The 24,182-nt window shown below is 48.9% G+C and overlaps 1 protein-coding gene across 2 annotated transcripts in view; it reads left to right on the plus strand.

Moving 5' to 3' along the window:
• Positions 1 to 22,291: 22,291 nt before the first annotated feature.
• The window catches only part of CREM (cAMP responsive element modulator), a 36,473-nt gene continuing 34,582 nt past the window's right edge, over positions 22,292 to 24,182 (plus strand). The window contains exons 1-2 of one of the 2 annotated variants that reach the window (XM_073629887.1): positions 22,292 to 22,831; positions 23,464 to 23,584. Coding sequence is in view for 1 of the 2 variants with exons in the window: in XM_073629886.1 (XP_073485987.1) it covers positions 22,825 to 22,831 (7 nt within the window). In the remaining variant the exon portion in view is untranslated. The remainder of the gene's footprint in view (positions 22,832 to 23,463; positions 23,585 to 24,182) is intronic. The other variant, XM_073629886.1, reaches the window with a different exon arrangement.

Here is a 24,182-nt window from a genome sequence, read left to right on the forward strand (position 1 = left end):
ATACATGAAGAATCAAACGAAAGGAGCCTGTCTCCTTTCTTGGGACCAGGCCTAAAGGGGATAAACGAGAAGAGAAAAGGGGCGGGAGGAGAACCAGGGAAGAGAGCCCGCCCTCTTTACTGTCCCATGGAGCCCCGCATAAGCGCTAGGGGCTCAGTAATTACTGGCAGCCGTAGGTAAGATCATTTCCCTATCTTCAGTGATCAAGCTCCTGTAAAGGCCACAATTTCTTCCTTCAGCTAAAAAATTGAATGTCAGTGTGCAATCAATCAAATGTTCTGTCTCCATTGTTTTTGTGAATAAGAGAAAAAGGTGATAAATCTCTAAAAATCATTTAGTCCATGGGTACTTTAAAAGATGTTCACCATTAGTGAAATAATTATTTTATGATAGGATTTAAAAGTGTCATTCCACTTACGCATGAACGGATTTTGACCTGCTAGATGAAATTCCGACTTAAAAAGAACCTGTTGCAGAACACCATGGAGTGAGCAGTTGTACCCTTAGGCGCACTGCTGCCCTAAGTCATAATGAGCCCACTAGGAGATCCTTGAGATGCCTAATGCCATGTACACACAAGCGGACTTTCGGACTGGTCCGACGATTTATCTGATGGACTTTCGGCGGACTTCCGACGGACTTTCCTAACAAACGTACTTGCCTACATATGATCACACCAAAGTCTGACGGATTTGTACGTGATGACATACGACCGGACTAAAATAAGGATGTTGATAGCCAGTAGCCAATAGCTGCCCTAGCATTGGTTTTAGTCCGTCGGACTAGAATGCAGACGAGCGGATTTACCGACCGGACTCGAGTCCGTCGGAAAGATTTGAAACATGTTTTATATCTAGGTCCGTCAGACTTTTGGGAAAAAAAGTCCGCTGGAGCCCACACACGATTGAATTGTCCGAAGGAGTCCGGTCCGCCAGACCAAGTCTGCTGGAAAGTCCGCTCGTGTGTACACGGCATAAGTAACAGGATCCTCTGCCCCAGGCTAGTAATGTTTTGTATTGCCTGACACCCACCCAGTGCTGAGACAAGGCCATCTAGAGCCCAGAGCGAACATGCCAAATTGTGCCCCCCTTCAAGATGTATGAGCATTATGTGTCAGCGAAAATCCCCTCCCCCCAAAAAAATGTCAACCCCCTAAATTCCCCCCCTCCTCCCAGTACAAATCCACACCTTGCTAAAAACCCTCCTTCTAGCACAAATCTTTGCCACCCCCCTCCCCGTTACCCCCAGCTAAAATCCTCTCTCTCCTCATATGCCCCCAGCACAAATTCCCCCACCCCCAAAAAAATTTCCCCATATAGCACAAATTCTCTACCTCTTAAATTTCCCCTCCAAGCACAAATCTTCCCCCTCACCTAATCCAAACCCACCCTTCCAGCACACATTCCCCGCCCCCATCCTACCATATATTCTTCTAGCACAAATACCCCCAATCATCTCTACTAGCACCCCTCCCCCAAAAAAAATATTTCCCCTCTATCATATTAATTTTATAGCACACACACCCCAAATCACCCCTCCCAACACAAATCCTCCCAAATCACCACTGCTTGCACACCTCTCTAAATTTGCCATCTTAGAACAATTCTTACCCCCTGCCGCTCCCCAAATTCTCTTTCGCAACATAAATCCCCTCCCCCCCAATCTCTTTGAGGTCCCCCCACCTCACATGATACCATAGTTGCCAGGGCAGCCGCCACTCCTGCCCACCCTTTGTCCTGGCCTTGCGCCCACTGTACTGTGTGCCTTCTCACACCCCTAGTTCTCACTTGCTTAGATTTTGGTTGTACATACCTGGCTCATCGGGAAACCCAGGAACGGTGGTGGCGGCAGCTGGCCATAGAGATTGGCGGAGGAAAGATGCCTCCGCTCATCTCTATGACCTAGGAGGCCGGGAGTGTTCTTGTGACATCACGTCCGGTTCATGGCCATGGTAAACAAGGCCAATTTTTTGGGGGGAAAGCATTAGATCAATGTTTTTTTTTTAATCTGATGCTTTTCATTATAGAGGAGAGATGTAGAGTCTTATTAACCCCAGATCTCTTCATAAAGAGGAACTGTCATGCTTAATTGTTGTCACAAGAGGTGTTTATATTTCTTGTGACAGCAATAAAAGTGATACTTTTTTTTTTTAAAGGGACAGTGTAAAATTTCTTAAAGTGCCCCCATCCCCCTGTGCTTGTGCGCAGTGGCGAACACATACGTAGGTCACGCACTCATATGTAAACGGTGTTCGCACTGCACATGTGAGGTATCACCGCAAACGATATAGCGAGAGCAATTTTTCTAGCACTAGACCTCCTCTGCAACTCTAACCTTTAAACCCCTTTCATACTGTAGTGTGGCCACATTAGCGATAAAGCGTCGCTAGTTTTAGCGGCACTTTACCATGTTTTAGCGGCGCTTTTCGGCCGCTAGCGGGGTGCTTTTAACCCCACGCTAGTGGCCGAATAAAAGGTTAAAATCGCCCGTGTTAAGGGGTCTTAAAGCGTCCCCTATGGAGATTTTGAAGTACTGTAATTTGGCGCCATTGCACAGTGTACAATTTCAAAGCATGACATGTTGGGTATTTATTTACTCTGCGTAACATCATCTTTCATATTTTACAATAAAATTGGGTTATATATTGTGTTTTTTTTTTTTTTTTTATTCACTTAAGTATGTTTTTTTAAAAAAAAAAAATTGTGTTTGAAAACCACTGTGCAAATACCATGTGACATAAAAAAAATTGCAATAACTGCCATTTTTATTCTCTAGGACCTCTGCAAAAAAGTATATAATGTTTGAGGGTTCTAAATAATTTTCTAGCAAAAAAATACAGATTTTTACTTGTAAACAAAAAATTGTCAGAAAAGACCTGGTCCTTAAAAGACTGTCTCCAGAGACAAACAAAATGCTCCCTTGCTGCCTCCCTGCACTGGAAGGGTTAAATGCTTGCTTAGGATTAGGGGGCAGATAAAAGTACTTTTACTTATCCAATCATTGGCTTCCCAGGCAGTCAGCGCTCTCCTGTACTCCCCTACACTCTTGCAGTGGATTTTCCCTCAGGATCCTCACGATCAGTGCAGGCCTACAGGCCTATAGGCTCTGCATTGATCATGATGATAATAGAGGGCATCCAATCACTAGAATGTAGGGCAGTTGAGGATGTGAAGGTTGGGAAAATATAACTGCTTTTCGTGGCCCTCTAGACTTAAATGAGCATTGGGCTGCCCCAATGCAAGGGAGCATTTTTCTTTTTCCCTGGAATTTAGCTTTAATGACCTGATCCTCTAAAGCTGCTTTTACAGGTTTTTCCTGCTGCTTCAGTAGCCCATGTAAGTTCTAAGTTGCTCTACTTGGAGATTACACAGGGCTAAGAACACTTTCCTCTGCCTCCACATGACAGCGATGAGGCTGGGCTTTGCCGCTGAGGCACCTTTGTGGGAGGAAGAGTCACATGCCCTTCATACCAGAAAATACTTTGTTATTTCTCTTCAGTCTGTGGCAGGCTGGATACTTTGAAATCAAACTCCAGGTTTAGTAGAAAAATTCTATCAAATGTGCCCAGGAGCTCCTAAAACAATAAATGGAATTTTTGCTGAAATACTAAATTTCACCCCAGTGCTGCCTCCCATCAACATTCTGCTCTGTCCACTCAGTTTGTGTTATTTGACCCAGTTCAGGTTCTCCTATGGCTTCATGTATACTGCCATACATTATCACAGCAGCCCAGGCTCACTTTACAGTAGTGCTGCACAGAATGAAGCTCAGGCTACATGTGTGTGGTTCTATACAGAGGTAAGGACTGCCCACTGCTATAGGAGAGAAGAAGAGGATTCCGTTCCTGGGGAAGTTTAACCCAGAGTTTTACTTTAAAGTAGAATTCCTAACCTACTTTTTTTTTTTTAAGTCTGGTCTGGTCACATGACCCCGCAGCTATGGCTTCCCTGTGTCAGAGAGCATTTGACAACGGCTAGGAATTCCGGAAGTCATGACGTCACTCATAGGCCCCCCATTTCCCAGCCGCTGTTGGTGCTCCCTCCTCTCCCCTGCATCTGCTGCTCACTGGCACCGGGATGCCGGTGCTGCGGGATCATGTGGCTGGACCAGAGCAGATTACAAATAGGTAGTATACACAGGGCTTTTTTTCTCAAAAATGTGTGCAGTAACTCAATCCCAATCCCACCTTCCCAAACACACCCTCCAAACCGCATCAAAAAGAGGATGTGGTCAAATTTCAGTGGGAGGGTCTTAAAGGGGCATTAAATACTAGAAGTGCATAGTATAGTTGAGAGAGGAAGAAAGTAATCCCCGGTGCCGCACATCAATGCGTGTAGTGCAGTAGTGGAAGAGACAACCTCAGCCTGGGCCCGTGCCAGGCTACGCCCCCAAAGCGTTTCACCCAGCCCTCAGGAGCTTATGACTAAGCTTTGGGGGGTGGGGCGAAACGTGTCAGAGGCCAGGCCAGGCGGGAGCCTAGGCTGAGGTTGTCTCTTCCACCACTACACTACACACATGGATTCCTTCCTTTCTCTCTCTAGTGGTCAAAGGAGCTGAGACGAGCTCCACTTCTACTGCTGCAGGAGTGTTGGCAAGGAACTATGCACCATCTACACTGCTCCCAAACAATTATACGAGTCTGAGAGGCACACCAATCTTCCGTGGGTCACATTGCATAGTACAGTACATAGTCAGTACAGAGTGCAGAGTTCAAGGGTTTTACACACAAAGTACAGAATTCAGAGTTACGCTACGTGCAGAGTTCAGGCATGCACTACATACATGGTGTAGAGTTCAGGGGTGTGCCACACACAGAGTGCAGAGTTCAGCCTTCTTCTACAGCTGCATACTTCTGCATCCTCCATCCACCCCTCTTCTTCTCTAGTACCTCTATACACACTGTGTCAGGTCTCTCACTTACCAGACCGGTGAGTCCGCTTGGGCAGAAGGTAGGCTCCCTTACGTATCCGACTCCGGACCCCTGATAGAGTAGACAGGGAGCCCACGAGTGCGGAGTGGTATGAGAGCCTGGTGCAGGGATCCGGATGCCGGAAGAGAGGTGGTCCTCCAAACAGCAGGTAGTAATCAGGAACACTGGAAACAGATGTTGAGCAGGAGCTGTTTAGACTGGTCACACACAGGCAGAGGTCGGCAACGGGCAGGTAGCAGAGGTACAAGAGGAGCAGGCAGAAGCGGGGTCAAACAAGCCGGGGTCAGGTTCAGGCAGCAGTCAGGAAAGTCCAATAGGCAAGCCGGGTCGTAACAGATCAGAACTCAGGAACACAGAGAGGGTAACGGAACTTTGGCACAGGAGCTGTTGATCAGGCAGCACTGAGCAGAGATTGCAGCAAGCCTAAATAGGCTGATTGGCGCCAAACTCCGCGCACGTGTGTACGCCGATATGCACAGGCGCCCGCGCACCCGCACAGGCCCGAGCGCGCCCCCGGACACCGACGCGCACACCAGCACCACCAGGCACACGCATCCCAATACCCATAGGCGGACGCGCACTAACGCATACGCGCGCGCGCGGGCACCACCGCGCATACCATGGCCAGCCGGATGAGACACACCAGTGCCCCCAGAAGCACGCGCCCCAGCACACACAGGAACGCGCGCACCAACGCGCCCTGGCGCGCACCGACGCCCAACCAGGTAACCTCTCTGACAGTGCCCCCTCCTCAAGGGCAGACTCCGGATGCCCAGTTGGGCCAACTTGGAGGCATGCGAATCTTTGAATGCTTGCAAGAGTTCTCTGGCATGCAAGTTGCTTTCTGGCTCCCACGAGTTGTCTTCAGGCCCATACCCTTTCCACTTAATGAGGTATTGGGTTTGATTACGCCTTCTTCTGCAATCTAAAATTGCTTCCACTTCAAACTCCTCCTCGCTGTTAACTAGAATAGGCTTGGGTGGACCGACACTACGGCCAACAAAAGAATTGGGAGTAACCGGTTTCAAGAGAGACACGTGGAAGACTGGGTGTACCTTCAGAGAGTTAGGCAGGTCAAGTTCGTAGGCCAAGTTTTTGGACGGACAGGCCAATGTCAGATTAGTGGTGGATAACCATACTGGGTTGCCTGGTTCCAAAACAAGCTCTCCATGCCTCTTCCTGTCAAACATCCTCTTGTAGTATTCTTGGACCTTGGCCATGGTATCCTGTAGTAGCTTGTTGTTTGCTGAAAAGAAATCCAAGGTTTCGGATACTGCAGGAACGGAGCACTCGGGTATTGACCCAGGCAAAAAAGAACGGATGGAAGCCATAGTTGGCATAGAATGGTGTCTGATTGGTAGCTGAGTGTAAGGAATTGTTGTATGAAAACTCCGCGATAGGGAGCAGGGAGGCCCAATCGTCCTGGGAGAACGCAGAAAAACAGCGGAGATATTGCTCCAGAGTTTGATTCGTCCTTTCAGTTTGCCCATTTGACTGGGGATGATAGGCCGAGGAGAATGCCAATTCGATTTCCAAGGAGCCGCAGAGGGTTTTCCAGAATCTGGAGGTGAACTGGACACCTCGGTCAGAAACTATGTTCGTTGGAACTCCATGTAATCTAATAATTTCTTTATGAAAGATACTAGCTGTTTCCATAGCCGAGGGGGTACCTTTAATGGGAAGGAAATGGGCCATCTTAGACAGCCTATCTACCACAACAAAGATGGAGGAAAAGCCTTCTGATGGGGGGAGTTCAACGATAAAGTCCATTGAAATCATGCTCCACGGCCTCTCTGGGATCCGTAAAGGTTTTAATAGACCCCAAGCCCTCGCCCGGCTGTTCTTGCTTCTGGCGCAGGTATTACAAGAGTCAACATACTCCTTACAATCCTTAATAAAGTGAGGCCACCAGAAGGTACGTTGTACTAAGTCGATTGTTTTTCGTGCGCCAAAGTGTCCGGCCAACTTATGGTCATGGCAAAGTTCTAACACCTGTAACAAAACACTGGCCACCGCCCACACCCATAACTGGCCTTCACTGTGAAGGCCAGTTATGGGTGTGGGCGGTGGCCAGTGTTTTGTTACTGTTCGTAAATGTGGGTCAGGGACACGCTGGACACCTTTGCTGCCATTGTGCTCTTGCTGGGTGTCCAGTGTGCTCCTGTCCCTTTAAGGGGGCTTGGGCTGCCTCCAGGCTCACCTGTCTCACACCTATCCATTTAATGCATGTGCTTCCACTGTGGAGACACTTATAAATTTAGTAGTGTTAGGACTGCAAGTAATACAGGGTGCCTTGACGAGGCCTTGCAGCTTTCACATGCGTTTGCAAATGTGTGCTAACTAAACCCCTGCTTTTAACATACGGTTAGACAGGCTAATTTGGTTGGTCAGCAGACTGGTTGGTGAGTTGAGCTATGGAATTGTCTTTGTCTTACAAAGTTCTAACACCTGTACCTTTAGCTCCTCAGGGACCACAATTTTGTTTTCACGCCAAAACAGCCCGTCTTTGGCACAAGCCTCAGCAGGTGGGGTCATCCCCATAGAGGCCTGTCTAATTTGAGAGGCAAGATCTTCTTGAAGAAGCAGGAAATTCCCAGGAGGGAGGATGGTGTCTGGAGGTAGGGCTTTTTCTGAGTCGTGGAACATGCGGGAGAGTGCGTCAGACTTGACATTCTTGGATCCGGGTCTGTAGGTAATGTGGAACTGGAATCGGGAAAAAAAAAGTGCCCATCTGGCCTGCCAAGGTTTTAGTCTCTTAGCCGTTCTCAGGTATTCTAAGTTCTTATGGTCCATGTAGACCAGAATGGGGTGAGCAGCACCCTCCAGAAGATAACGCCATTCCTCTAAAGCTGCTTTAATGACCAGGAGTTCCTGATCCCCCACATCATAATTCCTCTCTGAAGATGAAAGTTTACGTGAGAAAAACCCCACAGGGTACAGGAGAGCTTTGGCTCCTTGCCTTTGCGAGAGCACAGCTCGTACCGTAATTTCAGATGCATCAACTTCTAATACGAAAGGTAGGGCTGGATTGGGATGCTTAAGAATGGGGGCCGAGGTAAACAGAGCTTTGAGTTCTTCGAAGGCCAACTGTGCCTTAGGAGTCCAGCAAAACCAGGTTCCTTGTCTGATGAGCTCGGTGATGGGGGTAATTATCGAGGAAAATCCTTTGATAAACTTCCTATAGAAATTGGCGAAGCCAATAAAGCGCTGTACCCCTTTCTTATCTGCAGGTGCAGGCCAGTCCAGGATAGCGGATACTTTTTGAGGGTCCATCTTGATACCCTCAGGAGAGATGACCAGGCCCAGAAACTGAATAGACTGGAGCTCAAACTTGCATTTTTCGAGTTTGGCGTAGAGCCCATGTTGCCTGAGTCGAGTAAGTACATTTCGTACGTGCCTACGGTGGTCGATCAGGGAAGCGGAGAAAACCAGAATATCGTCCAAATAGACTATGACATACAGGTCCAGAAAGTCACGGAAAACGTCATTGACGAAGTGCTGGAAGGTTGCTGGCGCGTTACACAGGTCAAAGGGCATACGAGGTACTCGAAGTGCCCGAATCGAGTACGAAAAGCCGTCTTCCACTCATCCCCTTCTCTTATGCGAATTAAATTGTAAGCTCCGCGGAGATCCAACTTAGTGAAAGCTGTAGTGGTCCCTAATCTCTGAAACAGTTCAGGTACTAAGGGTAGCAGGTATCTGTTTTTGATAGTAATTTTATTCAACTCCCGGTAGTCGATACAGGGACGAAGGGAGTGATCCTTCTTCTCGATGAAGAAGATGCCTGCACTCGCTGGAGACGTGGAGGGACGAATGAATCCCTTCTTTAGGTTTTCATCAATATAGGCCTTCAAGGTGCCCAGCTCCTGCTCAGTTAACGGAAAAATCCTTCCGAAGGGAACTTCGGTTCCGGGTAAGAGTTCTATTGGGCAGTCGTAAGGCCTGTGTACCGGGAGAGTCTCTGCCCCCTTCTTGCTGAATACATCCAGGAAGTCCCAGTAGGGCTCGGGAAGGGATTGACAAAGCTTGGTGTCAGAGTCCAAGCAAAGACACTGGGATGGTGTTACGGGTGTTCCATGTAAGCAGTGCTGTCTGCAGTAATCAGAGAGAAATTGAACCTTTCCTGTAGACCAGTCAGTGCTGGGATTGTGAGCCTGCAGCCAAGGCATTCCTAAGATGATTGGAAAGAGAGGAGAGGAGATGACATCCAAGCATAAGAGTTCCTGGTGTTCCGGGCCTATGGTGGCCAGTAAAGGAACGGTCTCCTGGGTAACTGGACCGGAGCTGAGGGTGGAGGCGTCTGCTAGAAATACTGCAAGTCCCTGGGCCTTGGGTTGGAGAGGAATGTAATGGTTATTAACGAAGGCCTGGTCAATAAAGCCACTGCATGCTCCAGAATCAATAATGACCGGCACCGGGATGTTCCTTCCAGGAAGCTGCAACATAACAGAGAGTGTCAAATGATTACCAGATCTGTGCAAGACAGGTGCACATAAAGAAGAGGACGGCAGGCACTTACGTCTCTTGTTGGGGCAGGCCCTCACAAAATGTCCTTGTTCTCCGCAGTACAGACATAAATTGTGGGTACGTCTGCGCATCTTTTCTTCCGGGGTAAGGGATGGACGGAGCAGACCAAGCTGCATGGGTTCTGGAGCTTCTGTGACCGGAGCAGAAGAGGCAGGAGGAAATTGGTTGGGTGCACTGGGAACCCTGGGCAGCATCCAAGTAGGATGAGGGTGGCTAGTGGACTTTTCTAAACGTCTCTCTCTCAGGCGGCGGTCAATCTGGATAGACAAGTTGATGAGCTCATCCAGAGTCTGGGGTATCCCAACATGTGCCAGTTCATCTTTGAGGGAGTCAGATAACCCCATCCGAAATTGGTGATGCAGGGCAGCGTCGTTCCACTCTGTATCAGAGCTCCAACGTCTGAACTCTACTACGTAATCTTCGGCCGCTCTGCGACCTTGCTGCAGGGAGTGCAAGGTGGCCTCAGCAGTGGCCGTTAGTTGGGGGTCCTCATATAACTGAGACATCGCTAGGAAGAAGTCATCCAGGGAATCCAGGGATCTGGATTTTTGCTCCAGTAGACGGTGAGCCCAAGTTTGAGGCTCGCCGGTCAGTAGTGATATGACAAAACCCACTTTTGTGGCATCCAGGGAAAATGTGCAGGGTTGTAAAGCAAAATAGAGTTCACAAGCGTTGCGGAATGCCCGGTATTTGCAACGTTCACCAGAGAACTTTTCGGGTGTGGGTACCCTGGGCTCGGGAGGGAGCATTACTACAGAGGGTGCTGAGGAAAGTCTGGCAGACGCTGTTCCCTGAGGAGATGCTGAGAAAGCCTGGACCTGTCCCTCTAATCTGGTGTAGCCTTCTTGTAGGCTTTTGACTGCTTGGGTCAGGCCCGCTAGGTGCCTACAAAGTTCATCCATGGGGAGGCCCCCTGCCCGGACTCGGTCATGGCTGCCTGCTACTGTCAGGTCTCTCACTTACCAGACCGGTGAGTCCGCTTGGGCAGAGGGTAGGCTCCCTTACGTATCCAACTCGGGACCCCTGATAGAGTAGACAGGGAGCCCACGAGTGCGAAGTGGTATGAGAGCCTGGTGCAGGGATCCAGATGCCGGAAGAGAGGTGGTCCTCCGAACAGCAGGTAGTAAGCAGGAACGCCGGAAACAGATGCTGAGCAGGAGCTGTTTAGTCTGGTCACACACAGGCAGAGGTCGGCAACGGGCAGGCAGCAGAGGTACAAGAGGAGCAGGCAGAAGCGGGGTCAAACAAGCCGGGGTCAGGTTCAGGCAGCAGTCAGGAAGGTCCAATAGGCAAGCCGGGTCGTAACAGATCAGAACTCAGGAACACAGGAAAACAGAGAGGGTAACGGAACTTTGGCACAGGAGCTGTTGATCAGGCAGCACTGAGCAGAGATTGCAGCAAGCCTAAATAGGCTGATTGGCGCCAAACGCCGTGCACGTGTGTACGCCGATATGCACAGGTGCCCGCGCACCCGCATGCGCCCGAGCACGCCCCCGGACACCGGTGTGCACACCAGCACCACCAGGCACACGCATCCCAATGCCCATAGGCGGACGCACGCTAACGTAATGTAATATACACATCTTTTTTACACAGGTTAGGCTGGATAGGTAGATTGTAAGCTCTAATGAGCAGGGCCCTCTGATTACCTGTCAGGTCACCTGAGACCAAGTGACAGATGCACCCAGTTGGGGTCAGCAGTGCACCTCTAAGGTAGTGGACCCTGAGGCTGACTGCTGCGGATGGAACTCGGGGTGGTTCAGGAAGGAATGTCCCCTGGAGCACCAACAAGGATCCCACAGGGACCTAAAGCATAGATTCCCCAGAGCGCGAAGTCTAAGAGCCAGCAGGTGTTCACCAGAGCCTCTAGTGGTGAGGATGGACTGGGCTGCAACTGGCTCTAGGTCGCGGCCCCCAGGGTCTCCCAGCTCACGCTAGGCTACAGGAGGATGGAGAGGAAACAGTAGCCCAGGACAGCAAGGGATAGTAAGGAGGTATCCAAATGTCGGGGGGACTAGCAGACAAGGATAACTGAGAACACGCCAAAGGTCAGGGTCATAGGCAAACAGGGATAGTCGGGAACACGCTAAGATCGGTAACAGAGACAAACGTAGAGCACACAGCAAGCAGGACACAGGACACAGGAAGCCAAACACACAATATTGCATGGCAATGCAAGCTTGGAGAATAAATTGTATTGTAACTATACTGTTGTAAAGCACTGCGCAAACTATTGGCGCATTATGAATCCTGTATAATAATAGGTAGGAGTGGGGGGGGGGGGGAGCATTTTTAAGCATAGTTAGTATTAGACTTTAATTCCACTTAAGGCAAACATTTTGCTTTGTAATACACAGGTAAAGTACAGGTTCACTTTAAGAATCTAAAAATTGATTTACAGCTTGCTTTATAAATCCTGTATGTATATATTGTTCCTAATGTTCAAGAAAGTATTGTGTGTGAAGGTCAACAATTATCTCTGTAGCAGCAAGCATGAAAAAGCATTGGTAACTATGGTGTAGGTGGCCAGCTACATCAATCAAACAGGTACATAAATGGTTCTGTTACTATGTGCAGACTTATCACCCTCTATGATGCTGCCCCAAAAAACGCATCTGTACTTTTTTCTTCAAGTAGAGGGTCGCAGAGGTGTGGATGGGCCCCATAGAATATACCAAGTGCCATTCAGAATTTTCAACATTCCCATTTGCAAAATAAAAGACACAGTTGGAAGTGTGAATATACTTTAATATTGAGCAATTGGAGATTATTATTATTATACAGGATTTATATAGCGCCAACAGTTTGCGCCGCGCTTAACAAAATAAAGGCAGACATTACAGTTACATTACAATTTGGTACAAGAGGAATCAGAGGGTCCTGCTCATTAGAGCTTACAATCTAAAAAGGAAGGGTCAATTGATACAAAAGGTAATAGCTGTGGGGGATAAGCTGTTGGAGGAAGTAAAACAGTGTTAGAAGCAGGATAAGCTTCTTTAAAGAGAAGGTTTTTCAGGGATCATCTAAAGATGGATAGATTAGGGGACAGTCGGACAGATTGGGGTAGGGAGTTCCAAAGGATGGGAGAAACTCTGGAGAAATCCTGGAGGCGAGTATGGGAGGAGGTGACAAGGGAGCTAGAGAGCAGGAGGTCTTGGGAGGACCGAAGAGAGCAGCTTGGTTGGTATTTTGGGACTAGGTTAGTGATGTAGCTTGTGGGCAGCGTTATGGATGGCTTTGTAAATTATTGTTAGTACTTTGAATTTTATTTGTTGGGTAAGTGGAAGCTAGTGGAGGGATTGGCAGACAGGGGTGGAGGACACTGAATGGTTGTTAAGGTGGATGAGTCTTGCAGCGGCATTCATTATGGACTGAAGGGGGGATAGACTATGTAAAGGTAATCCAATGAGGAGGGATTTGTAGTAGTAGAGGCGAGAGATAACCAGGGAGTGAATTAGAAGCTTGGTGGTGTCATTAGTTAAAAAGGGGCGTATTCTGGAAATGTTGCGGAGGCTAAGGTGGCCTGATTTGGACAGGGATTGTATGTGGGACTGAAAGGACAGTTTAGAGTCTAAGGTTACCCCTAGCACCCTGGCATGTGGGGACGGACTGATAGATGTGCCATTGATCTTGACTGAGAAGTCAGGGGAAGGGGCACGTGGGGGTGGAAATATTAAGAGCTCAGTTTTAGATAGATTCAGTTTGAGGAAGTGGTTTGACATCCAGGCTGATATGTCTGTTAGTAAATCAGTGATGATAGAAATTACAGGGCCCCATACAGCCTACCTGACAGGGCCCCCCTCCTCTGAAAATATCAAATGATATTTTTGCCATGATGCTATGCTTTGCAGGCATGGAAGAAATTATACTCCCAGTCTAACAAGACCCATTCAAGTGTATAGTGGCACGGAGGCAATATCTGCCCCCCCGCTCACCATCCTGAAATAACCACCCTGTAGGTGGGAGAGGAGTTAAACTGGCAGCACTGAGGGCAAAGGGGCACAATGGGGTCCCAGGCAGCAGGTACTAGAACTGATTCTCCCTATAGTGCAGCTGGAGGGAGAAAAGAAAAGTAGAAGCCGGCAGCACCGCTCAAGAGTCTCAGAAATAAGGCAGTAATGCTCGGCAGGTCCCTAGGTCCTCCTTTAGAACTGACGAGGCCTGGGCTGAGTACAGGCGGGGTGGCTGTACTGCCTTATGAGCAGCCCTGCCTGCAGCAGGTCTGGGGATCATCATCAACGTAGTGGAGTTTGAACACATGATCCACTGGAAAAGGTAAGTATACAGCATCTTGTTACAAAGGCTGTCCTTAGATTAGTTTTGATGCCATATTGACAGGGTCATGTTCAAAAATATTTAAGCATTTACCCAAATATGACATTTAAATTATAGATAGTCTTATAGACTGTCACCCATTCCTTTCCTACATCTCTATTGGACTTGTCAGTAATGAGATCTAAAATAAAACTAACTGAGGTGCTGGATTTGACTCTTCAGTGGATCATGGATTGAGGAGTTAAAGCAAATTCATACAAGGCACAATGGCTTTAGTGAAGCTGTTCCCAAAACAAAATTGGGTGCCCCTTAAACCAGGGGACCCAAAGTTTGTAAACCACACGTACAAAGCCCAAAACCATTTTGCTCCTGGGTGCTGTATCACTTTGTTTCATTTTTCAAACAACTTTGATTCTACCATTTTGAGTCCTCCTAAGTTTATATCATATCTGATCCTTGAAGGAGGGGGGTACTTCTGTGCCCAAAAAATGTGTTGGCTTTTCTTTAGAAATACCAGTATTAAAAGTTTTTGGACTCTCGGCTCATTAGTCTGGTCTTGGGCTTTGTACAACTTTTGAGGTCTGGACATCACAGTCCCCATTACTCTTCCCACTCCTTATATTATGTCCCTAAAAATATAAAATAAAGCCTAACCGATAGAGAATTGTTGGTTGCACATCCCAGGAAATTAAGTACAGAAATCGAACCAACACCTGCCCCATGAGACAAGAGAATTCATTGGGTGCCTTTGTAGCAGTCACCCATAAGAACTGACCATTAATAAGAGCCTGTGTCAACGGGCTTTGAGCTTGTTTAGATTGACCTCCCTGACTTTGGGGCTAATCAACACTGCCTCAGGCTGGGTTCATATATGAGCTGCATGCGGCTCACAGCAGGGGTCCAAGGTGTCCTGGTTCACCGTTTTAGCTCAAATTTTGGGCTGAATTCAGGCCTCAAACGGACCAAAAGACGCACAGTGTTTTTGTGCAAATTGCACAGGACCCGCTGCGGAAATATGTGAACCGGCTCCATAGGTCAAAATCTCCTGCTATTGCGAATTGGATGCGGTGAATCCGCATCCAATTTGGAATGGTGTGAACACAGCCTAAAGCTTTGTCCCAGTTCACCCTTATCCACTTGGGAGCACCTTAGGGGCCAACATGGTTGGTCACATTGGATGGGGCAGTAGTGGCAGGCTTGGGGTTAGGGGGACAACCCATTGGCTTTCTGGTAAGCAAAGATAATAGTGGAAAATAGCAGAATAGTGTGGTGCCTGCACGTTGGTAGGACACTTATGCCATGTACACACGACTGGACTTTTCGCCGGACTGAACACCGAAGGACTTTGCGACGGAGTTCTAACGAAACGGACTTGCCTACACACGATCACACCAAAGTCCGATCATTTTGAACGTGATGAAGTACGACCGGGCTAGAATAAGGAAGTTCATAGCCTGTAGCCAATAGCTGCCCTTGCGTCCTTTTTTGTCCGTCGGACTAGCATACAGACGAAGGGATTTTTCGATCGGACTCCTGTCCGTCGGAAAGATGTGAAACATGTTCTATTTCTAAAGTCCGACAGATTTTTCAACAGAAAAGGTCAGATGAAGCCCACACACGATCAAATTGTCCGATGGATTCCTTCCGTTGGACCAGTTCGGTCGAAAAGTCCGGTCGTGTGTACACGGCATTACTGTACCTACTGTCGCTCACAGGGTAATTTTGAAGTATACCTGTATAAAAAAAATAGATCTCAAATAACACAGAAAGGAAAGAAACACCATGAAGTGCCACATTATAAAATGTATTTATTATTTATTTTATATTTTTTATCTTAGATTTTAAACCCCCAACTTACCCTTTTTGGAACAAAATCCCTCTTTCCTCCTCAGTTGTCCCTTTTTGGTCTGATGCATAGACCTCTATAAAAAATGTGTTATTACGAAAAGAGTTGTGCTAAACTAAACCTTTTATGCAACTTTTGAAAAGTAGATCAGTGCGGCTCAACAAAGATAATGTGAACAAGCCCTGAGTGAAAGTTAGTACTTGTGTGTTTAACCCATAATTTGTTTATTTTATTTTTTTACAAATGACTTCTTCATGGTCTGTGCATTTTGACCCCTTCACATGTCTGTGCTGCTTTGCCTTTTTGTAAACCGCTGCACTTTTTTTTTGCCTTACCTGCAAGGCAAAAGGCATAATGTGCTAGTATGCATTGCATACTAGCCCAATATGTGAAACTTACCTGAAAACAAAGCCTTCAAGCAATGCAATGTCATTGCTGGAGACGGCGTGCATCTATACCCGGTCTTCCTTCCGGGTTCGCGGCTCCGGCTCTGTGACTGGCCAGAGCCGCGATGACATCAGTCCCACGCATGCGCGTGGGAGAAACCGGTCATGACACACTGCTCTGAAGAAATGGCATGAGCGGCCGTTCCTTCAGAGCACATGCGCCAGTGATGTAACTGACTGCTAGGACAGTAAATATCTCCTAAACGGTGCATGTTTAGGAGATATTTACACTACCTATAGGTAAGCCTTAATATAGGCTTACCTATAGGTATAACTTGAAGATGGAAGTTTACTTCCTCTTTAAGAAATGCAAAATAATATGTGTAAAAGTCTGGAAGTGTGCCATTTATTCTTCCAAGTACCCTAAACATGTGGAAGCATAGGCGACCACAAATCCTGCCTGGCATTGCTTGGCCAACCAGTAAAGTATTAGGCATTGCGGGATGTGAGCAGAGGCGCTTACACCATTCAGACAGTCCCTGCAAAATGACCAAAAAGTTTGCTGTCTTTTTTTTTTTTGGCACTGGTGCATTTTATATATAGCAGACTCCAGCTTCTCATTTAGTTTAGAGTAACAAGATTACCCCCCCCCCCCCCAATACTTCAGTGGGGTATTTTGCAAAGTTTGCAAGATTAATGAAAATGCTTGCACACCAAGCCCATGCAGATCTGTTCATCTTAATCAGAAAGTAGGCACCGGTGCTTTGTGGAAGACTGATAGTGAAGTTTGGATTTAAAAACAAATCAGCGCAAGGGAAATGATTTACTATCTGTGTGCTGCTGTCTCCTAGTTTACTAGTAATCATCCTCCTCTGATTCCCTACACCCCCTCTGCTATAATCACCTGGTGCTGCGGAGGTCAATAGAACATAGTTACAGTGAAAGGCACTCATCAAAAGTGTCCGACTATGCCCGCCCCTTCCGCCAACCTACTCTATTCATAGAAGCCATAGTATAGCTTCTACGAATGAAACAGGATCTACGAAGTGAGGAGGCGGACCTTTTATACATCCAAATGCAACCACCACATTTTTCGCCCCATTCATACCAGTGCGATTTGTCATGCGATTTGACAGTTCCAAGTCGCATGACAGTTTGCACCCCTTTGTCAGCAATGGAACTATTCAAATTGCCGCGACTCATGTCGCAACGACTTTGAAAAAGGTTGCTGCACTACTCTTTGCAGATTTCATTGTGACTTTCATAGACTTCTGTTAAATGAAGTCGCAAAATGCAATGAAATCGGAGGTGCAAATTGCACTGATCTGCAACTTTGAAATTGTGCTGAAGTAGTACGATTTCAAAGCTGCACCATTGTGAACCAGGGTTTAAGGACTGGTAAGCTGCAATATTATACATTCTTAGTTTCATTTAGCAAAAAATAAAAAAACCCAGTGGTGATTAAATGCCACCAAAAAAAGCTGTGTTGCATGATTTGCAATTGTCATTTAAAGTGCAACAGCGCTGAAAATTGGCTTGGGCAGGAAGGAGTTGAGAGTGCCCAGTATTGAAGGTGCCCTGTACTGGCTTGGGCAGGAAGGGGTTGAAAGTGCCCGGCATTGGAGGTGCCCAGTATTAGCCTGGCCAGGAAGGGGGTGAAAGTGCCCGGTATTGGAGGTGGCCAGTATTGCCCTGGGCAGGAAGGGGGTGAAAGTGCCTGGTATTGGAGGTGCCAGTATTGGCCTGGGCAGGAAGGGAGTGAAATTACCCAGTATTGGAGGTTCCCAGTATTAGCCTGGGCATGAAGGGGGTGAAAGTGCCCAGTATTGAATGTGGCCAGTATTGGCCTGGGCAGGAAGGAGTGAATGTGCATAGCATTGGAGGTGGCCAGTATTGGCCTGGGCAGGAAGGGGGTGAAAGTGCCCGGTATTGGAGGTGCCCAGTATTGGCCTGGGTATGAAGGGGGTGAAAGTGCAGAGCATTGGAGGTGCTCAGTATTGGCCTGGGTAGGAAGGGGGTGAAAGTGCCCGGTATTGGATGTGCCCAGTATTGGCCTGGGCATGAAGGGGATGAAAGTGCCCAGTATTGGATGCGGCCAGTATTGGCCTGGGCAGGAGGGGGGTAAATGTACAGAACATTGGAGGTGCCCAGTATTGGCCTGGGTAGGAAGGGGGTGAAAGTGCCCGATATTGGAGGTGCCCAGTATTGGCCTGGGCATGAAGGGGGTGAAAGTGCCCGGTATTGGAGGTGCCCAGTATTGCCCTGGGCAGGAAGGAGGTGAAAGTGCCTGGTATTGGAGGTGCCCAGTATTGGCCTGGGCAGGAAGGAGGTGAAAGTGCCTGGTATTGGAGGTGCCCAGTATTGCCCTGGGCAGGAAGGAGGTGAAAGTGCCTGGTATTGGAGGTGCCCAGTATTGGCCTGGGCATGAAGGGGATGAAAGTGCCCAGTATTGGCCTGGGCATGAAGGGGGTGAAAGTGCCCGGTATTGGATGTGACCAGTATTGGCCTGGGTAGGAAGGGGGTTAATGAGCAGAGCATTGGAGGTGCCCAGTATTGGCCTGGGTAGGAAGGGGGTGAAAGTACCCGGTATTGGAGGTGCCCAGTATTGGCCTGGACAGGAAGGGGGCGAATGTGCATAGCATTGGAGGTGCCCAGTATTGGCCTGGGCAGGAAGGGGGTGAAAGTGCCCGGTATTGGAGGTGCCCAGTATTGGCCTGGGCAGGATGGGGGTGAAAGTGCCTGGTATTGGAGGTGCCCAGTATTGCCCTGGGCAGGAAGGAGGTGAAAGTGCCTGGTATTGGAGGTGCCCAGTATTGGCCTGGGCATGAAGGGGATGAAAGTGCCCAGTATTGGCCTGGGCATGAAGGGGGTGAAAGTGCCCGGTATTGGATGTGACCAGTATTGGCCTGGGCAGGAAGGAGGTGAAAGTGCCTGGTATTGGAGGTGCCCAGTATTGGCCTGGGCATGAAGGGGATGAAAGTGCCCAGTATTGGCCTGGGCATGAAGGGGGTGAAAGTGCCCGGTATTGGATGTGACCAGTATTGGCCTGGGTAGGAAGGGGGTTAATGAGCAGAGCATTGGAGGTGCCCAGTATTGGCCTGGGTAGGAAGGGGGTGAAAGTACCCGGTATTGGAGGTGCCCAGTATTGGCCTGGACAGGAAGGGGGCGAATGTGCATAGCATTGGAGGTGCCCAGTATTGGCCTGGGCAGGAAGGGGGTGAAAGTGCCCGGTATTGGAGGTGCCCAGTATTGGCCTGGGTATGAAGGGGGTGAAAGTGCAGAGCATTGGAGGTGCTCAGTATTGGCCTGGGTAGGAAGGGGGTGAAAGTGCCCGGTATTGGATGTGCCCAGTATTGGCCTGGGCATGAAGGGGATGAAAGTGCCCAGTATTGGATGCGGCCAGTATTGGCCTGGGCAGGAGGGGGGTAAATGTACAGAACATTGGAGGTGCCCAGTATTGGCCTGGGTAGGAAGGGGGTGAAAGTGCCCGATATTGGAGGTGCCCAGTATTGGCCTGGGCATGAAGGGGGTGAAAGTGCCCGGTATTGGAGGTGCCCAGTATTGCCCTGGGCAGGAAGGAGGTGAAAGTGCCTGGTATTGGAGGTGCCCAGTATTGGCCTGGGCAGGAAGGAGGTGAAAGTGCCTGGTATTGGAGGTGCCCAGTATTGCCCTGGGCAGGAAGGAGGTGAAAGTGCCTGGTATTGGAGGTGCCCAGTATTGGCCTGGGCATGAAGGGGATGAAAGTGCCCAGTATTGGCCTGGGCATGAAGGGGGTGAAAGTGCCCGGTATTGGATGTGACCAGTATTGGCCTGGGTAGGAAGGGGGTTAATGAGCAGAGCATTGGAGGTGCCCAGTATTGGCCTGGGTAGGAAGGGGGTGAAAGTACCCGGTATTGGAGGTGCCCAGTATTGGCCTGGACAGGAAGGGGGCGAATGTGCATAGCATTGGAGGTGCCCAGTATTGGCCTGGGCAGGAAGGGGGTGAAAGTGCCAGGTATTGGAGGTGCCCAGTATTGGCCTGGGCAGGATGGGGGTGAAAGTGCCCGGTATTGGAGGTGCCCAGTATTGGCCTGGGCAGGAAGGGGGTGAATGTGCAGAGCATTGGAGGTGCCCAATATTGGCTTGGGCAGGAAGGGGGTGAAACTGCCCTGTATTGTGAGGTGCCCAGTATTAGCCTGGGCAGGAAGGGGGTGAAAGTGGAATTATTTATAATAAAGTATTTATTATTTTTGCTAAAAAACAGTTTTTGTTCCTCCTTGAAGAATCCCTTTTGGGCTGTTTGCCCTCTCTTTTTCTCTGGAGAATTCTTTCTATATGCATCTATCTGATTCAGAGGAACACACCTAACTTTAATTCATTTATATGCAATTAGGTGAATGGTTTATATTTGGGCAGTTGAAGAATTACTTGTATTATTATTCTTCCTTGCTCAAGTCGATATATTAGAGTGATCATTCATGACAATTCTTTTGTTTTTTTAGGAAGGAGGTGGAAGTGCCCAGTATTGGCCTGGGCAGGAAGGAGGTGAAAGTGCCCAGTATTGGCCTGGGCAGGAAGGGGGTGAAAGTGCCCAGTATTGGCCTGGGGAGGAAGGGGGTGAAAGTGCCCAGTATTGGCCTGGGCAGGAAGGGGGTGAAAGTGCCCAGTATTGGCCTGGGCAGGAAGGAGGTGAAAGTGCCCAGTATTGGCCTGGGCAGGAAGGAGGTGAAAGTGCCCAGTATTGGCCTGGGCAGGAAGAGGGTGAAAGTGCCCAGTATTGGCCTGGGCAGGAAGGGGGTGAAAGTGCACAGTATTGGCCTGGGCAGGAAGGGGGTGAAAGTGCACAGTATTGGCCTGAGCAGGAAGGGGGTGAAAGTGCACAGTATTGGCCTGGGCAGGAAGGAGGTGAAAGTGCCCAGTATTGGCCTGGGCAGGAAGGAGGTGAAAGTGCCCAGTATTGGCCTGGGCAGGAAGGAGGTGAAAGTGCCCAGTATTGGCCTGGGCAGGAAGGAGGTGAAAGTGCCCAGTATTGGCCTGGGCAGGAAGGTGGTGAAAGTGCCCAGTATTGGCCTGGGCAGGAAGAGGGTGAAAGTGCCCAGTATTGGCCTGGGCAGGAAGGGGGTGAAAGTGCCCAGTATTGGCCTGGGCAGGAAGGGGGTGAAAGTGCACAGTATTGGCCTGGGCAGGAAGGGGGTGAAAGTGCACAGTATTGGCCTGGGCAGGAAGGAGGTGAAAGTGCCCAGTATTGGCCTGGGCAGGAAGGAGGTGAAAGTGCCCAGTATTGGCCTGGGCAGGAAGAGGGTGAAAGTGCCCAGTATTGGCCTGGGCAGGAAGGGGGTGAAAGTGCACAGTATTGGCCTGGGCAGGAAGGGGGTGAAAGTGCCCAGTATTAGCCTGGGCAGGAAGGGGGTGAAAGTGCACAGTATTGGCCTGGGCAGGAAGGAGGTGAAAGTGCCCAGTATTGGCCTGGGCAGGAAGGGGGTGAAAGTGCCCAGTATTGGCTTGGGCAGGAAGGAGGTGAAAGTGCCCAGTATTGGCCTGGGCAGGAAGGGGGTGAAAGTGCACAGTATTGGCCTGGGCAGGAAGGAGGTGAAAGTGCCCAGTATTGGCCTGGGCAGGAAGGGGGTGAAAGTGCCCAGTATTGGCTTGGGCAGGAAGGAGGTGAAAGTGCCCAGTATTGGCCTGGGCAGGAAGGGGGTGAAAGTGCACAGTATTGGCCTGGGCAGGAAGGAGGTGAAAGTGCCCAGTATTGGCCTGGGCAGGAAGGGGGTGAAAGTGCCCAGTATTGGCTTGGGCAGGAAGGAGGTGAAAGTGCCCAGTATTGGCCTGGGCAGGAAGGGGGTGAAAGTGCACAGTATTGGCCTGGGCAGGAAGGAGGTGAAAGTGCCCAGTATTGGCCTGGGCAGGAAGGGGGTGAAAGTGCCCAGTATTGGCTTGGGCAGGAAGGAGGTGAAAGTGCCTGGTAGGCAAGTGGTTAAGAATATAATTGTATAGAACTGGATTTTTTGTTTGTTTTTTTGCGGTGTCACTTTAAGAAATGCTCAGCTGCAAAATGCTACATTTTTGCTTTGGGATAAGAGTTGTAAAGTTCTTCTGATGTCTTCTCTCGCAATGTTACATTGTACTTCTTGATGTAACGAAGTATTCTGCTGTATGAGTGAATATGAAGTCTTTATAATAATTATGGGATGTACTGTCACAGTGATCAGAGAACATTTTCCGGTTCCAGAGATCAGGCTAATAAAAATCAGACTCTCCTGATGTCAGTGTGCCCTCCCCAGGGATGGGTTACATCACACCCCACCCTGACTCTCCCCTGATCATTATTCATGTGAAGGGCAATGACGTCACGATGATGTCAGCGCCAGGCACTGGGACGCACACATGAAGGGGAGGCACAGCTGCGATCTCTCTGGCCATGGCAGTAGAGGGGGGTGATCGGGGCAGGCAGCCTGCTGGTGATCTCTTGTAGGACATGTGTCTGGGTCTTTAGGAGGACTACAAGTCGCAGCACAGGGCGGAGCTCTTTGCAAACACTTTGTCCCTCCCGCCTCAGACAGGAGAGGAGTGTTCGGAAATGTCAGCGGAGAGGAGTGGCCCCTGTCAGCAACTTGTTGGGGCCCCTCCCCCTCCTCCTGAAAATGGTTTATTCTTCTGCTAATTGGGCTGACAAGACTGACGTCATGTGATTTCCTGGAATCGGGTTACAGCCGGGGAAATGGAAATGTTACACTCTAAACAAGATGCACATTGACGTCAGCAGCCCAGGGCTGACACAGTGATTGTGGGAGCCGCTCTCTGATTCATCATGCTGCTGCCTTGCCTGGCCTCATCCACTGTGCAGGGCTAGTGCCTAGGAGCTGACACTCAGCTGGGGGACCATGTGGGGTGAGTGCATCCAATCCCTTCCTCTCTCTGCTTACTTCCTACAAATTCAATGCTGCATGCCTCTCTTCTCTTCTAGGATAGGACTGGCCACCAAGGGGTGTCTGTGATCAAGGCTCATCCTTCTTCTGGGACCTGCCCCAACTTTTTTTTTCTCCTTCTAGATACATGGTGAAAAGGGGTTATTCCTTTTTTCTTATTGGCCAAAGAGTTTGGAGGTTTTCCAATATGTTTGATGACCCCCCCCCCCCCCCCTCCACCACTCATACATTCTTGTTGTCACTTACAGAAGTTAACCCATTGTCTCACTGATGTGTTACCACTTACCACCCAAGTACACAAATGTAGTATAGTGTAGCTTACCAGATGTGATGGCTGCATTCATTTTCTTATTTCAGATAAGGGGGTGTCCACAAATGGGCACATAGCTCACTCAGAATGTAAGCTGGGGAGAGATTTGCTTATCCTTCTTCTGGGACCTGCCCCAACTTTTTTTTTCTTCTGCTGCTGGATACATGGTGAAAAGAGGTCATTCCTTCTTTCTGATTGGTCAGTGGGTGTAGAGGTTTTCCAATAGACTGGACGACCCCCTGCCACTGATGACGACACTCGTACGTTCTTGTTGTCACTTACAGAAGTTAACCCATTGACTGTTGTGAGCTGTGTTCGGAGTGGTGATATGGCTTAAAGAATATAAAGACAAGAACGTTTACCAGTCTTTAGATGCGAAGCCTGCATTCTTTTTCTTATTTCAAGGTAAGCACTTAGGGGGGTGCCCATAGATGGGCACACAGCTCACTGGGAATGGAAGCTGGGGGGAGATTTGCTCACCCTTTTTCTGGAACCTGACCCAACTTTTTTTTTAATCCTCCAGCTGGATACATGGTGAAAAGGGGTTCTTTCTGATTGGTCAGTGGGTGTAGAGGTTTTCCAATATACTGGATGACCCCCGTCAGTGATGACGCCACTCGTACATTCTTGTTGTCACTTCCAAAAGTTAACCCATTGAGTGACTGTTGTAAGCTGTGCTTGAAGTAGTTAAGGTGAAAGTAGATAAGGTGAAAGGAAATCTAAGAGCAAGAACAGGAATGTAATATATTGCAGCTTACCAGTCTTTAGATGTGATGGCTGCATTCTTTTTCTTATTCCAGGCTAGGGACTTGGCACTAAGGGGTGTCCATAGATGGGCACATAGCTCACCGACAGTGAAGGCTGCTGAGAGATTTGCTCATCCTTCTTCTGGGACCTGCCCTAACTCATTTTCTTTTCCTAGTGGATACATGGTGAAAAGGGCTCATTCTTCGTTTTGATTAGTCAGTGAGTCTAGAGATTTTCCAATACTTTGGATGACCCC

This window comes from Aquarana catesbeiana, linkage group LG05 (assembly GCF_042186555.1).
Source record: "Aquarana catesbeiana isolate 2022-GZ linkage group LG05, ASM4218655v1, whole genome shotgun sequence".
In the NCBI taxonomy this organism is placed as follows: domain Eukaryota; kingdom Metazoa; phylum Chordata; class Amphibia; order Anura; family Ranidae; genus Aquarana; species Aquarana catesbeiana.